At 46.1% G+C, this 16,073-nt stretch overlaps 1 protein-coding gene across 1 annotated transcript in view; it reads left to right on the plus strand.

The window, feature by feature from the left end:
* LOC138520874 (11-beta-hydroxysteroid dehydrogenase 1-like) overlaps positions 1 to 14,579 on the plus strand; it is a 72,741-nt gene extending 58,162 nt beyond the window's left edge. The window contains exon 7 of the mRNA XM_069633281.1: positions 12,128 to 14,579. Coding sequence (XP_069489382.1) covers positions 12,128 to 12,348 — 221 coding nt within the window. The 3' untranslated portion in view covers positions 12,349 to 14,579. The remainder of the gene's footprint in view (positions 1 to 12,127) is intronic.
* Positions 14,580 to 16,073: the final 1,494 nt, after the last annotated feature.

Genomic DNA, 16,073 nt, shown 5'->3' on the forward strand with positions numbered 1-16,073 from the left:
ACTCCCCCACCCACCACAACACCCCAGCACACAGTCCCCCTAACCTGCCCACCACAACACCCCAGCACACAGTCCCTTCTCCCCCGTCCACCACCAACACCCCAGCACACAGTCCCTCCTCCCCTCGCCCTCCAACGAGTCCATGACATGGCCACTTGGGCCATAGGTGGCATGTCCTTTGCTGTGGCCGTGCCCTCTTTGCCCCCCACCCCCCGATTCCCAACAGCTGGTGATCTGGCACGCAGCTGGTTCAGGGAATGGTGCCTAGGAGTGCTCTCCTGGGATTCCTTGGTTGGCGTAGTAGAACGGGAATGGATGGAGCCGGCCCCCTGGAGCTGTTGCCGTTGGAGCTCATTGCTCTGACAGATGGCCTCTACAAGGGCTGAGACGGCCTCCGTCATTTCCCTCACTCTTTGTATGCCGTCATTGCAACTGTACTGTCATTTGTGACACTCCGGGTCCTCGCATTGTCAATTGCCATCCTGTGTGTTGCCCCCTGGATTACATCGCTAATAGCCTGCAAATGGACGGTGTGGGTGTGGTTGATTGCCTCCACCTCCCTTTTGGCATCCTTCAATGTCCCCCAGCCTCTGCATCGGCATGCTGATTGTAGCTGTTTGCGGCGGTGGTGAGGGGGTTCGCCGTCGGTGTGGGCTTGCGACAGGGGAGCCAAAGGAGTGTGTCGTGTCTGGTTCTGCCATTGACAAGTGCCTGCAGTGTGGTGGGCTCTCTGGTGTGGTGGGGGGAGAATGCACCCAGGGGTTGCTGTCACTGCCGCATGATCAGAGTCAGGGTTGCTTTCAACCTGTGTCTCCAATGTCGCTTGACTGTGTGGCAGATGTGTTGTCGGCTGGGGTTGGCGTGCTCCTGGTGGGTTTGACGGGGGGGTGGACCTGCTCCTGCTGCAATGTGGAGTGGCTTGCTCTGACTTCTGCATATGTGTGGCGTGTCTCCCCCTTTGCGGGGCGGTGGTGGTGTCTGTGTGCAGGGACATCACACTCAAAGACGGGCCAGCCGCCTCTGGCATTGCTTGTGTGCCTGTGGGGGACATAGGTGATGGCGTTCTCATTCCCCCATGTGTTTTGGAATGCATGGCATTCAATACATGGTGATGAGTGGGTCCTGGGCAATTGTGCCGATGGACAGTCTTGGTCAGGGGTGTTTGCGAGTGGATTCACATTGATGGAGACGGGTGCAGAACTGGTGGGGGGGTCACTTAGGGTGCTTGCATTTGGCCAGTGTGGGGATGCAAGATGTCGGTGTTGGGGCAGATGTTGTCGGGCATGCATGCTTCTGATCCCCATTCACCCACGTCACCTCCACGGATGCCATTTATATTGAGGGCGGGGATGACAATAAGAGGATGTCATAAAGACAAAATATGAGCCTATGTTGAAATGATATGAAAATACTTAAAGATGATAATGATAATGATTTGCTATTTATATAGCACCTGAAGCGAAAGCGCTTTACAGAGAACATATTTAAATACATTTATCATCCCAACCGAAGTTGGTATTCAGATGACAATGTAACTGAAGCACTAAGCGAAACATGTACGTGAAGATAAAATAATTGTGAATATAAAGAAGATGAAGTAACTTGCTGACTGTAAGGAATGCATGGTATCAAACAGTAAGACAGACACAAGTGATCACAGTTCAAGGGTGTTTATTGAACTTCAATTGGGTTTGAAAAACGCATATCTAATCCTAAATCTAAAGATGGGAGCAAGCTACCACCATCATATAATAATAACGCAATACTAGTCGAGTCTGTCAAAATAAAAGGGCCTATACTAATAAACCTATTGCCAATCCTTACCTCTAAATACAAATAGTGTGGGAAACAATATTATGCAAAAGAAAAGTGTTCAAGAAATGATATGTCAGGATATCTGAGCTCCCCTTCCCCCACATTTTCAGCACGGGACAATGCGACACACTCGAGCTTAGCACACTCCCTGGCTTCTTCAGCATGAGGATGCAGTTCAAAACCTCAGCATCAGGGCCTTCTGTGCCATTGTCTTTTTGCCATTCAAAGTCTCTTATTCCAGAGGGCCTGATGCGACAAACAAACATCAAAGTTCCTTTCTTCTTAGGATTTCACGTGTACACAATGTCTCAGGTAATTCACGATTCACCTCGGTCCCCCTACGCCAGGCTCAGAGACACTTTAACACAATGTTCTCAGGATTTTCAAGTATCCAATTTCTCGGGTGGTTCACTGTTCATCCTGGTTCCCCCTCCGCCGGGCTCAGAACCACCTTAACACAAAACCTTAAATTAGTCTCCCTCCGCCTGGCTTGGAGCAATTTATCTACTTTCCAAACTTTCTTTACTTCATCAAAATCAAAGACTTTCGATTGTGCACAGATTGTGCTCGACTGTCGAAGGACCACTTCGAGTCACAATTCTTTGTAGACGTATAACTCTTTCAACTTTCACTTCTGTTACTTCTCAGCTGGATACCTTACAGAGACCTTTGATTGAGCACCCAGTGGGGCGGTCCACTCTGTCAAAGGTATCGCATCTTGGTTTCAAAGTTCAATCACTCATTAGCAGTTCGACTCTACTTGCGTCTTTTATCACACGCATTTTAACCATGTTCGTTCCAGCGCTCGCCATACAATGTTGCTGCTTGCAACCTTAGCTTCAGCACAGACCGGTCTTGTATCGGTCTCTCCAACTCACTGGCTGTGTTGATTTCAATTACACTGCTTTGTTCTTGGAGCCAAGTACAGTACCACAAGGCTGGCGATCCTCCCGCCTTGATTATTGATGCGGATGGGCCCCAGGAATCTCTGACACACAATGCAGGATACTTCAGCCTGGTTTTTCTGGTCTTCTGCTTTTCTGCTTTCTAATCTCCAGAACTCTGGAAAGTAACAGTTCTTTGTCGAAAAGTTCAAGGGAACTTCCCTCCTTACGATCCCGTTCTGTTTTGCCATCTTTCGCCTCTTGTTTACTCGTGTGCTTTACCGCACTCAGAGTGTGCTCTCGTGCTCCGCCTTTTATCCATGTGGGGGAGCTTAATGGGAGTCAGATGTGTGTGATGGTCAGTAATTGCCTGATCTCGCCTGGACATTGCATTGGGACATGTCAGGTATACTGCTCTGGTGTTAGTCTGTTTTCTCTCATAGCAGGCTGTCCATCAGAAAGTGTTTGTGTTGTAAAATAGGGGGTGTTGGTGGAGTTCCTAAATATCCTACCTGGTAGGATGGTGTAAAGGTGTTACAGGGAAGGGGATACCGCGTCTCACCATCCGGTGTGCCACTCCCACTCCCACTCCCAAAGACCCCTCACCCAGGTGATCCTCCTGCACTGGTCCGCACACAGGAACTGGATCCAAAAGCGATGGCTGTGTCCTGGCCACCTCGATGAAAGATCCTTGGGAACTAGTGGGTGAGACACCTTCTGGTTTCTCACATGCCATTCTCCTATGCAATGTTGGTGCATCTGTTTCAGAGGTAAACCGGGAAAGGAAATCGACGTTCCCCTGGTCTTTACCTTTTCGGTGCCCCACAGTGAAACAGTAGGGTTGCAGGTCTAGGAACCATCACATGACTCGAGGGTTAGTCCTTTCGTTGGCCTATCCACACTAGTGGAGAATAATCTGTGACGAGTGAGAACTTCCTTCCTAGGAGATACTATCTTAGATGGGTGATGACCCATTTGATGGCAAGGGCCTCTAATTCTAACACAGAATCATTTTTTTCACATGGGAAGAGTTTTCGAATAGTGAATAGGATAGGGTGTTCTAATCCATCACAAACCTGTGACAAAACTGCTCCTAACCCTGCAAGAGAGGCATTCGTTTATAACACAAACTCTTTCATAAAAAACGACTACCTTTAGGATCGGCCTCAACAGTCCTATTAATCTTCTGGGGTTCAGTGTTCTATAATTTGTCTGTCAATCTAGCTGTTCTCTCTGAGAGATTAGGGATAAACCTATGGTAATAACCGATTAATCCTAAAAATGCTCTGAGGTCTCTCATGGTCTTAGGCGTTGGGGTATCTAGGATGGCTTTCACTTTTTTTAGTTCAGGCTAGACTCTGCCATTCCCTACAAAGAAGCTGAGGCACAGTTCAAGGGTGTTTATTGAACTTCAATTGGGTTTGTAAAACGCCTATCTAATCCTAAATCTAAAGATGGGAGTAAGCTACGACCACCAAATAATAATAACGCAGTCCTAGTCGAGTCTTGCCATAATAAAAGGGCATGTACCAATAAACCTAGCGCCAATCCTTCCCTCTAAATACAAATAGTGTGGGAATAAATGTTATTCAAAAGAAAAGTGTTCAAGAAAAAGTATGTCAGGATATCTGAGCCATTAGCTCCCCTTCCCCACGTTTTGAGCATGGAACAAGGCGGCACGCTCGAGCTTAGCACACTCTCTGGATTTTTCAGCATGAGGATGCAGTTCAAAACCTCAGCATCAGGGCCTTCTGTGCCAAAGTCTCTTTGCCATTCAAAGTCTCTTTTTCCAGAAGGCCTGATGCGACAAACAAACATAAAGGTTCCTTTCTTCTTAGCATTTCACATGTACACAATTTCTCTGGAATCAAGGATGCTATTTCGAGAGATGACTGTGAAGCACAAAGGGAGCCGAATGAATAGACCATGTGCGCAAGACATATTTCTGTTAAGTTTAGGAGAGGCAAGAACATTTGCAGGAGCCAGGTGCTGGATAAACAAGATGGCAAAGCCTATGTGAGGGGGATTGAACAAGTCTCTAAGGGCCAAGAGGAGCAACAGCACCCTGCATGATTGAATCAAATAGCAGTAAATGAGAAGTTGAAATTGACAAATTCGTGGTCTCTTAACAAGTGATGGAGGACTCAAAACAAGGGCTATTCATTAAATCCAGATGAAGATAATGGTGTGCTCATACTCCCTTGAATGTTCCAGAACAGTGAGCAGACTGCAAGGTCAATTACAAACGGAAGTCCTTGGCTAAGGATCAAGTTGATGGAGGATGATGGACTAATTGGGAAAACAGAAAATGAGCTGACGCATCTCAAACATCTAGGTTTCGTCTCCACATGCATGCTGCCGAACAAGCCAAAAGTCCAAGGTTGGATTGGGTTGTGTAAGGAATTAATGGTGGCAACAGTAAAGACAGACACAAGGGATCACAGTTCAAGGGTGTTTATTAAACTGTATAAATGGGTGAGCAAAATGCCTAATCTAAACGTAAGTGTAAGATGGGAGCAAGCTACAACCATGAAATAATAATAATGTATGTCAAATGGTTCCACTAATATGTGCTAAACTCTTGGAGATATCTAGAATCGATTTGTTGTGTTACCGCTAAAATGAAAGACCACTAATGGGATGTGCCTGAAAGACTGTTACAATTTATTTGGCATTAATTCACATACAAAAAATAATATTTTTGAGTTTTTTTGGTTTTCAGAAAATAAAGTCTTGTCACATCAGTTCATGTGTAAACTTTTGAAAGCGAATTCGTCCAAATAAATTCAACAGTTGCAGAAACTATTTGGTTCAATACGCACCGGGGGGCACCATTAATCACTAGATACGGCTGTTAACCGGAAAAATGTGTTTCCAAAATGCCATGCTGTTGCTATAGAAAGACATTCAGTTCATGTTCTTTATTCAGTCCAAATTTTAAGCATCTCAATTTGCAGACTAGCCGTGCTTCCAACTGGTGAATATGTAGTTGCCGATCTCCTCCTCGAATATGCAATGGCGGTTGTAGTAGACCCACAAAACGAATGTCTGTACAGTTTTCACTTTGATGATACATTTGCCAATGTAAGGCGAAAGGCAATTTTGGGTCTTGGCTATTCAAGTTGACTAAATGTTCATGTATTCTCACTCTAAGCTCCCGAATGGTACTGCCAACAAAGACTTTCTTGCACACGCATATCACTGCATACACTACAAATACTGTCTTGCAATTGATGAAGTCTTTTATTTCAAATTCTAAACCTCCATGGCAGGTAAAAATCCTGGTTTAGCGCGTATTAGTGGAACTATTTGACCCACATTACTTAGGAGTAGGGCCGGGGTAGCCCTTGCAGTTCCACAGTAATCGCAGCTATTACTCTCTCATAACTACATCTTCCAGCTTTCTCACTACTATTTCAAGGATCTAAGTTGAAGCCTCAGCGCACTGAGCAAGTAGTTACCCCACAAATATTGTATTCATCAAATAATAATAAGACTGTCCTAGTGGCGTCTTGTCAAATAAAAAGAGCCTTTGCTAAAAAAAAACTATTGCCAATCCTTACCGCTAAATTACAAAATAGTGTGGGATTTATGTTCACCAGAAAAGAAAGAAGTGTTTACAAATAATAAGTCAGGATGGTTTAGCTGGGGTCTCCCTTCCCCACGTTTCCTAGCACGGGACAAGGGTGGGGCTCTTTAAGCACAGCACACTCCTGGGCGTCTCCAGCATGAAGCTGCAGTTGCTTTCCGCGATATCAGGATCGTCGGTGGTTAAGTCTAGTTTCTGCAAAAAGCCTATTGCCTTTGAGGGCCTAATGTATCCAAAATAACAAAAACAAAGTTCCTTTCCATATGTACATTGGGTGATGACTCTTCACCCTGGGATCCCCCTCTACTGGGCTCAGAGTCTTCTCCAATGTTAGCCTCCCACCGTCGGGTCCACTACGGCCTTTTCCTTAGACTATTTCACTTGCATTCATGAGTTTCAATGTCTTCTTAAACAGTAATCACTTTGGACATCCCCCATCCTGGTTCACTCTTGTCAACACAATGTTAACAGAGTTACTGTACTTCACCCCGTTGAGCAGGCATCCCTCAGTCGGGTTCACATTTACCAATTACATAGCTCACTTTGCTTTACAAAATGCAGGTTTTTCTTCCCTTAGCTTTCCTCTTAGTTACGATAGCCTCCCTCTGTCGGGCTCGGACCATCTATTCACTGTAACCATCCCTCAATCAGGTTCATGTCTTTCATTCTCTTGCTGTACCTCTTAGGTTAATTTCCTTCCTACGTCTGGGTTGTCAGCCCCCAGTCAGGCTTCACATACTTTAATGTTCCCATGGTGTTACTGACCACCCTTATTCACAGGCATCTCTCTGTCGGGTTCACATTTGTCACACACACAGTTCACTTGGTATCCACAATGGGTCAAAGACTTTCGACTGTACAAGGACTTTTCACTCGTCCCGTGTATGACCACTTTGACCTCTTACGGTGGCCCTGCTAGGGCCTTCTGGTGTCAGTAGTTTCAACAAAAGGGAACCGGTCAGACTCTTTCGAATGAGCGCCCAAGTGGTGCCGGACCACTCTGCCCCTGGTCTCTCCCTGGGTTTTCTAAACAGTTCTGTAACACACAAAGGGGGTCATTACGAGTTTGGAGGCAGCCATGGCGCTATTGGCGCCATGGCTGCCTCCAAAGCCGGGTCCGGTCTGACTGAATGGGGACTTACCGGGACATTCCGACCTTTGCAGACCCGATAAGTCCCCATTCAGTAAACCATTCCCCATTCCCATTTGAGCCCTTATAGGGCTCAAATGGTAATGGGGAAGGTTCTAATAACGGGCCCGCAAATTGCGGACCCGTTATTAGCTCCAAGGTCCCTTAACGGGTCCCGCAGAGAACAGCTGGTCAGACCAGCCGTTCCTGCTGGGACCCGCTAAGGGACCTCGAAATAGGGTGGTAAGGGTTTACCGGCATCCTTTACGGTGCCGGTAAACCCTAACCGCCCAACTCGTAATGACCCCCGAAGTCTTTGTTCCTCTTATGTCACATTACACTGCCACTTGCAACCTTCACTCAATCACAGTTCTGTTTACTATCAGTTCTCCCTTCAACTCACTGGCTGTGATGAACAGCTTGGTATTTCTTGTATCTGGAGTCCAGGGCATACCACAGTAGCAAGCATTTCTCCCTGACTTGGTTGTCATTGTAGGAGGGTTCCGTGCACTGTTGACACCTGCTATACCACACGCTGGCTGTTGTTCCCAGCCTTGTGATTCCTTTCACGGAGGCTTTGCGGGTCTCGGTCGAAAAGGGTAAAGGCACTTCCCTCCTTGTCGTCCTTTTGGTTTTCACGCCTTTCTCCTCCTCTTGAACTGGCATCCTGAAATAGCTGCCTCGTCGTACAGTCTAGCTTGCTCAAAGTGTGCTCTCGTGCTCCACCTTTTATCCCTGTGGGGAAGGGAAAGGACCGTTAGGTGTGTGTGATTGTTGTCAATTGCCTGACTCTGCCTGAACAAACAGCTCTGGTGTTAGTCTGTTGTCTTTCGTGGTGTAAGAAAGTTTTTGTGTCGGGAAAAGGTAGTATAGTTTCTGAATATCCTACGGGGTAGGATGGGGAAAAGGTGATGTAAGAAAGGGGGTACCATGTCTCACCCGTCAGCGTCCCACTTCCACTCCCTGAGGACCCCCTTCCAGGTGATCCTCCCGCACCTGTCCACCCCAAGGAACTGTATCCAATAGCGATGGCCGTGTCCAGGCCACCTGGATGACAGATCCCCGGGGACTAGAAAGTGAGACACCTTCAGGTGTCTCACATTTGCCAGCCAATTAGAGAGCCTGCCACAAACTTTTACATACAATGTTGCTTTTACTAGTCTGCTGCCTTATTGTCTGCTATAATCAGTATATGACGTATGTAGAAGTAGCTCAGGGCATGTCCTACAGACATGGGGTAGCCAATGACATATTAACACTTTTATATGTTTCTGTAAGTAGACATGTTACCCTAATCAAATACCTCCGGACAATAGGTTTTGTACAATGCCACGTAAAATGGCATCACCGAACAAAATAAGATGTGAATACTCATGCTTCTTTTTTGATAGCTGTTATATCTCCCTGCTTTCTTTCATTGAGATTAAAGCAGTATTTTCCATCTTTCTTGAGTTTGTCCGGTTATTTGGCCTAAGATATTTTACTGGTAATTCATCTAGCGCAAAGAAGATGCTTCAAAAGTGCCAAAGCACAACACGTCCAGTCATGTGGCAGGCAGTGCTCTTCTCAACCCACTCATTCTTCTGGGGACCAAATGGCCATGGTGACCTCTGTGTCAATGTGTGTTTTTCCACCAGCCAACGGCCCCTGATAGTTTGAATCAAGACACCATGTGTAGTGTTATACAAGTATCAACTTCATCAAAATAGAATGTTCTTATAGGACAGGCCTTGTTGCTAGCAAGGTGGTTTATGTGCCATTGCTAAGTTAGGAAGTAGTGTGCTTCCTTTGAGGGCCTCCAGGTGTGTGTTCATGTGGGATCCTGCTCATCCCTAATTATTTTCATACTATTTTATTTCTTTTGAGAGGTTAAAGTGGTCATTTGAAGTACTCTGGTGGGACCTCTGGTACCCAGACAGTACCCATCTTGGCTGCCAGAGCACAAAACGTCCAATCGTATGGCAGGCAGTGCTCTTCTGGACCCGCTCATTCTTCTGGGGACCATATGGCCATGGTGGCCTCTGTGTCAATGTGTGTTTATCCATCAGCCAATGGCCCCTGATCGTCTGAATCAAGACAACACCATTTGTAGAATTATGCAAGTGTCAACTTCATCAAAATAGAAAGTTCGTATAGCACTGGCCTTGTTGTCTAGCAAGGTGGTTTCTGTGCCATTGCAAGTTGTTCCTCCTTGCCGGTCATCCAGGTGTGTGGTCATGTGGGATCCTTCTCATCCCCAATTATTTTCTTACTATCTTTTCTTCTTTTGAGAGGTTAAGGTGGTCGTTTGAAGTACCCCGATAAGGCCTCAGGTACCCAGGCAGTAACCATCTTGGCTGCCATCAGATTATGAAACATGCCCTTTGCTTCTTATAAAGTATAGTGTAGATGTGGAGGTCTTGATGGTAAAAGCTGACCTCTATTGGAGCACTTATTAGATGGAGACAGTCCCTACCATCTCAGCTCTTGTTATGTGCCCGACTACTCTCCTTAGTGGAGGGGTGTAGGATGGGCGAGAAAACCTTTCTTCGAGTCTCACAGTGGCCATTGTTAGGTGCTATGGTCCTTCCTTTTCATGTAGTCCATGCCATCATCATACGGTCTTGTAGGTGATGTGCATGTACTGTCAGGGTCTAGAAGAAGGAAACTGGCAAGGGAAGGTTATGTTTGGGGCTACAAAGTTATATTATGAAAGAAATGAACCTACTTCTAAGGGCCTTGAACTGCCTCAATTTAGGAACATTTAGTGACCTGTCAGGTCGTCCAAAAATATGTTCCTCGTCCTTTGTCAGAAACTTAGCAATCTAACCCTAACACTTAAACCAAAAGTCTATAACAAAAGTAAAGCTCCTACACCAGGAGAATGACTCCCTTCTTCTGGTGTCTTGCTTCAGTTTTCCCTTAATAGTAATTCTTTTAGTGTCCCTTCGACACAGGGCCAGAGGAACAACTCCCTTCCCCTGGTTCCTTTATCAAAGTTCTCCATGGCGATCCTTCAGCACTTTTACAGAAAACGTGCATCAATCCTTAAACTCTTTCCAGAAAGTAGAAAAGCTCATGGCTTTATTAGGCTTCCCTTTAACGTCTGTATGATAAATATATTTTCCAGGCTCCTCTGTATCTTTCTTGTAAACCTTTCACACGCCTACTTCAGCAGTGGGAATGGTTGGGCCACTGCGACGAGGGAGATGCGTCACGATTACTTCTGCTGGAGCAGTGGTATTTGCTTGGACACTGTGACGGGGGAGATGACTCCTGTTGCACTCTGCTGGAGCAGTGATATTGGCTTTGTCACTGCAACGAGGGAGTTGACTCCTGAAGTGCTCTGCTTAAGCAGTGGCGTGGGTTTGTCCACTGCGATGAGGGAGATAACTCCTGATGCACTCAGAGTTAGCTGGGCCTCATCCTCGACCCCACCCGATCTTCCTGCCATTCTTGTTACCTGTGGCTTGGGAATATGGCTATGGTTCTGCCTGGGGTCGGGGGTGCTTCACTCTTCCTTCTCGCTTCCTGCACGGCTCAGCAACAGGCTTGTGGTCTCCGTGTCATTTCTGGAGCTGACGGTCCACCTTCCAGCGGTCATGCCGCCACCAAGTGAGTCGGCTCCCTGGCAGCTCTCAGGACGTTCTGGAAACATCCTGCCTTTCCTCTCTCACTTCTGGAGAGACGTGATTGCTCCAACTGCAGCATTCTAACTTTGAACTTCCTGGGCTTCACATACACCTGGCTACCGCAATGAGATCTCCTTTGTCAGTTCTCGCTTTCCTTTTTATACTGTTAACGCCGCATCTCTTAATGTCAATACAATCTATAAAAGTCTCTTAGGCACGCTTCATGCCTCCAGTGAGCCACACCGTTACAGTACTTGGCTGACTCCTCATCTGGTTACTCCATATGCTTCTCATGTTCTTCTTCATCTCAGTTAGTCTTATACTTGTCTCAGTCATGGGTTTACAGTAGCACATGGTTCTATCAAGGGTGGATAAAAAGGGTAACCATTAGGGTCAGGGTTTATGTGCTGTGGTGGCAATAAGGAGGCTTTCCCCCGGGTGGACGTCCTTATCCCCAGGAGGGGAGTCCATCCCTATGAGGTCCTCCCACATATTAGCACCCCTAGGGGGCCTATTGGGTAGCGGCGTAACCTCTCTAGCCTCATAGGAAAGGGCTCTCCTCTGGGGAGAATTGACGAGACATCGTGAATCGTCACAATACTTAAAGAAATCATTTGGATATCCATGCATTAACACTCTCTTTTAGTCACTGATCCTACAATGTGCATGTTGCTCTTTTGAACTTACCTGCTGTCGGAGTGTAAATGTTTGTGTGGTTCATCAAAGAACCATTTCTCATGTGAACACCGTTCTTCCTCTACCCATGGCCACATCCATGATTAAAGTACACCCTAGTCTGTATGGGTGTGCAGGTGCATGACCTCTCAAGCTACCTTGCAGGCACCATGAACAATTAGAATCTTATCACCCAAACCCCTTGCACATTGAAGATACTATGATTTGGGTTTTAGATGCAGTGAGAGAATGGGACCAATACTGAAATTGATCCGTAACGTGGCATTGATCCTTACCTACGAGCGCCATAAATGTAGACAGCAGGAGAATGAGTCTTGTGATGATGATGGATTGCTTCAAGTAAAACGTAGGATGGAAACGTCTTCGCCTGCACTCATCTTACCTTTCTTTCTCTCTTCTTCAGATACGGCTGTGAATGCAGTCGGTGGTGCCATTGACACTCCACCCGCCTCAAAAGAAGAGTGCGCCCTCGCGATCATCAAAGGAGGAGCGTTACGTCAACGTGAAGTGTATTTTGAATACTGGTCCACCAAAATCCCTCTCTTGCTGAGGGACTGGGCACCGGATTTATTGGACCGCATGAGCCGTAATGTTTACAACCTGGAAAAAATTGGCAAACATTAGTTGTTTTACTGGAAGAACTGATGATTTTTATCTGTACAGAGAACACCCGTGTAATTGTTAATCTGGAATCCTTTACCCCTGCATATACAAGAGGAGTCCCTGCATATACAAGAGGAGTCCATAAATACTGACCTCCAGGGCTAGGGAACAAGATGGATGTTATTTTGAACACAGCCAAGGGACTCAGTGGGATAGCAACTTAGAATGGGGATGGCGACCATAAACAGAATGTGGGGCTCTAACCTAGTGCTAGCCTGTCCCACATGTACACATTACGTACCCGTTCCAAGGTTAAATATGTCCTAGGCTCAAAGATTTATGGACTCTTTCAGCGTTTTCCCTGAGCATCTACATTTTCTTCCTTAAGCTGTGAAAAATATTGGCATAAGTCAGTGTTTCTCTGGACCTGAGCGAGCGCGTGAAGGAGGAAGCGTGACCATTTGCACAGACTGGGTCCACCACAGAGCCCTGACCTGCAACTTGGAGTGGGGCAAAGGTTCCATGGTGCTTCAGGTCCAGTATATACCCTTTTGATGTGGTTTGGAATTGCAGTAGGCCGGGAGGATAGCTCAGGGCAATGGCGAAGAAACACAGGTTCAATACCCGGGTCCGCACTTAGAAACCTCTGGGTATTAAGCACGTTATAAATAACCAATTACAATTGCAGTAGGTAATGTTAAGAACGTACTGATAAATAATGATCCTCAACTATTGGCATCAAAAATGATAGAGTTCATGAAACAGGGGTTAAAATCCTGCAGCAGAATGTATTTTTGCCATTACATGAACATATTAAGAATGCATTGCCGACGGCATGTAAGGAGCTGTCCGGTTGTCTGGTGGTCGGGCGGGTGGATGGGTTGTAGAGTGTTATAATAATACTATAGTACCCTAAGGAAGAGGAGAACTGTGACGTAATGATCAGTGATGTGGGGGCATCAAGGATGGTGGTCGTCACTCATTATTTCAGTTCCCTACCCTGGCTACCAGTGGCTAGCTGTGTCATCTTCAGTCCAGGTTGCAGAGACACCTCTGAAATCCTGAGAGAAAACTCTAGGTGCAAACAGTCCGGCATGTCCTATGATGCCGGAATGACCCATCAGCCCCTTCCCGATTTACTTCAGATGTTTTTTTTAAAATTATTATTGAAAAACTACAGTTTAAAACACAAGATTTAAACTTTTGTTTCAAACGTTCTTCCAAGTAATGTGTTAGTCATTAGTGTCGCAACGACAAACAATTAGAATCAACAAAAATTGGTTAATTCCTCTTTTCAAATTATTCGTATTAAATTAGTTAAATTCGAGAGACTGGCTGTATTGTACAATTTTCATGAGACTTCAGTCTTTAATAGATTATCCATATAGTCTACTACTGCACAAGATAGTTTTAAGTCATTTCCTGAGATAATCTCAGACCACCAGGCTTCCATGTCTTCGTCAAGGGGTGAGGATTTCCCAAGATGTAAAGAACGTTGGTTGCGGGTGCCTTCACAGCCAATTATTAAATGTTTGGATGATTCAATGGTGAGCCGACAAAAATGGCAGAAATTGTCTTTCACAGCTTTATCACATCTTTGCCAGAGAATCTCTTTTGTTCTCAGTATGTTCATTCTAAGTCTTAGAAGTTGATCTCTGTGATGGCGTGAAGCAAATAAAGAGGCTGCACATTTAATTTGTTTCGACTAATGCCAGATGTGTTCAGAGTTTTACTCTGTACCAGATAGGCGGACAGCACCAAGAAGCCCAGCAGTGGAGGGGAGCGCTGTAGAGATGTAATTAATACATTATTTAACTCCTATCGGAGCTAGAGCTTTCTGTGAGCTTTGATATCGAATAGTGTGCACTTTTAGTGGGGGCTTCATAAGGGCACCGATGGCAGTGCCAATTGACTAATCGCAGAGGAGGTAGTTTGATGGACGTATGGTCACTGCCACCCTATTAGTTCAGTGATTTGAGACAGTGGACTCCGTGGGGCGTGCTGTTCATGTGACTTCACTCACTCGTGGTAAGGAATTCACCCTGATAGCTCAGAACGACTCTGGCGAGGCCTGCGTAGGCCATTTGAAGAAAAAAACAAGGAAATTAAAGTGGCATAGGCTCTAAAAGGCATCAAATATTGTGTTGAAACTCTATCATTCCTATTTCAGATATTTTCATTTAATGACATAAAGTAACATTAATCATAACTGTAAACAGTTTGAAATAAACATAGCAAATTTTTGAAACATACGAAGGACTCACAATTTATCTAATTTAATAAAAAAGCTGTCACATAAGTGTCAGAAACAAAATGAAATGCAGGAGCGCAGCGTGCAAGCTTGACCCACATATAGACCTGATGCTGCATGGGTGGCAGCAGTGCAGGCTTCATTCACACACAGGTCTGATGCTGCATGGGTGGCAGCATCACAGGCTTTATTCACACACAGGCCTGATGCCGCATGGGCGGCAGCAGCGCAGGCTTCATTCACACACAGGCCTGATGCCGCATGGGCGGCAGCAGCGCAGGCTTCATTTGCACACATGTCTGATGCTGCATGGGTGGCAGCAGTGCAGGCTTCATATGCACACATGCCTGATGCTGCATGGGTGGCAGCAGTGCAAGCTTCACTCACACAACAGACATGACACAGCACGTGCAGCAGCAATATAACCTTCACTCACACAATAGACATGACACAGCACATGCAGCAGCAATGCAAGTGTCTCTCCTGCTCTGCTCTCACACATAAACACACATGCCTGATATTGCATTGGGATACCAGCTCATGCTTCACTCGCAACCTGAAATTATACTGCACGTGTGGTACCTATTTGTGCTTCAATCTCACACAGGCCTGATGCTGCATGTGGGCACCCGTGTGTACTTCCTTCTCACACAGACCAGATGCTGCATAGTTGGTGCAGTGCACACTCCAATTGCACACAGACCTAATACTGCATGGTCGGCAACAATGCAAGTTTCGCTCACACACAGGCCTGACACTGCATGGGCAGCAGCAGTGCAGGCTTCATTCACACACAGACCTGATGCTGCCTGGGTTGCAGCAGTGCAAACTTCACTCAAACACCGACCAGATGCTGCATGGTTTGTGCAGTGCACACTCAATTTGCACACAGACCTAATACTGCATAGTCGGCAACAATCCAAGTTTCACTCACACACAGGCCTGACACTGCATCAGAGCAGGCTTCATTCACACATAGGCCTGATGCTGTGTGGATGGCAGCAGAGCAGGCTTCATTCGCACACATGCCTGATGCTGCATGGGTGGCAGCAGTGCAGGCTTTATTTGCACACATGCCTGATGCTACATGAGTGGCACCAGTGCAAGCTGAATTCACTCATAAGCCTGATGTCGCATGGGTGGCAGCAGTGCAAGCTGAATTCACACATAGGCCTGATGCTGCATGGGTGGCAGCAGTGCAGGCTTCATTCGCACACATGCCTGATGCTGTTAAGACGGATTTCTGAACTCTGTCCTGGTGGCGCAGAAGTTCAGAAGGCCAACCTAATTACTTGGAACAGGGTAACCTCTGGACGAACTAGACCAATCAAGGTAGCCATCGCGGCGGTCAAGACTAGGTCTCAAGAGGGGTGAGGGTGACTGAAAGCCCGCAATGAGCACACAAAGCAAGAGCGCTTACAAACTACTCCAAACAGTTGTTATATCAAAAATATATACACATTTATTTTAAGGCCTTTAAAACAATGACCGTAGC

This window comes from Ambystoma mexicanum, chromosome 13, assembly GCF_040938575.1.
Source record: "Ambystoma mexicanum isolate Mex_15411 chromosome 13, UKY_AmexF1_1, whole genome shotgun sequence".
In the NCBI taxonomy this organism is placed as follows: domain Eukaryota; kingdom Metazoa; phylum Chordata; class Amphibia; order Caudata; family Ambystomatidae; genus Ambystoma; species Ambystoma mexicanum.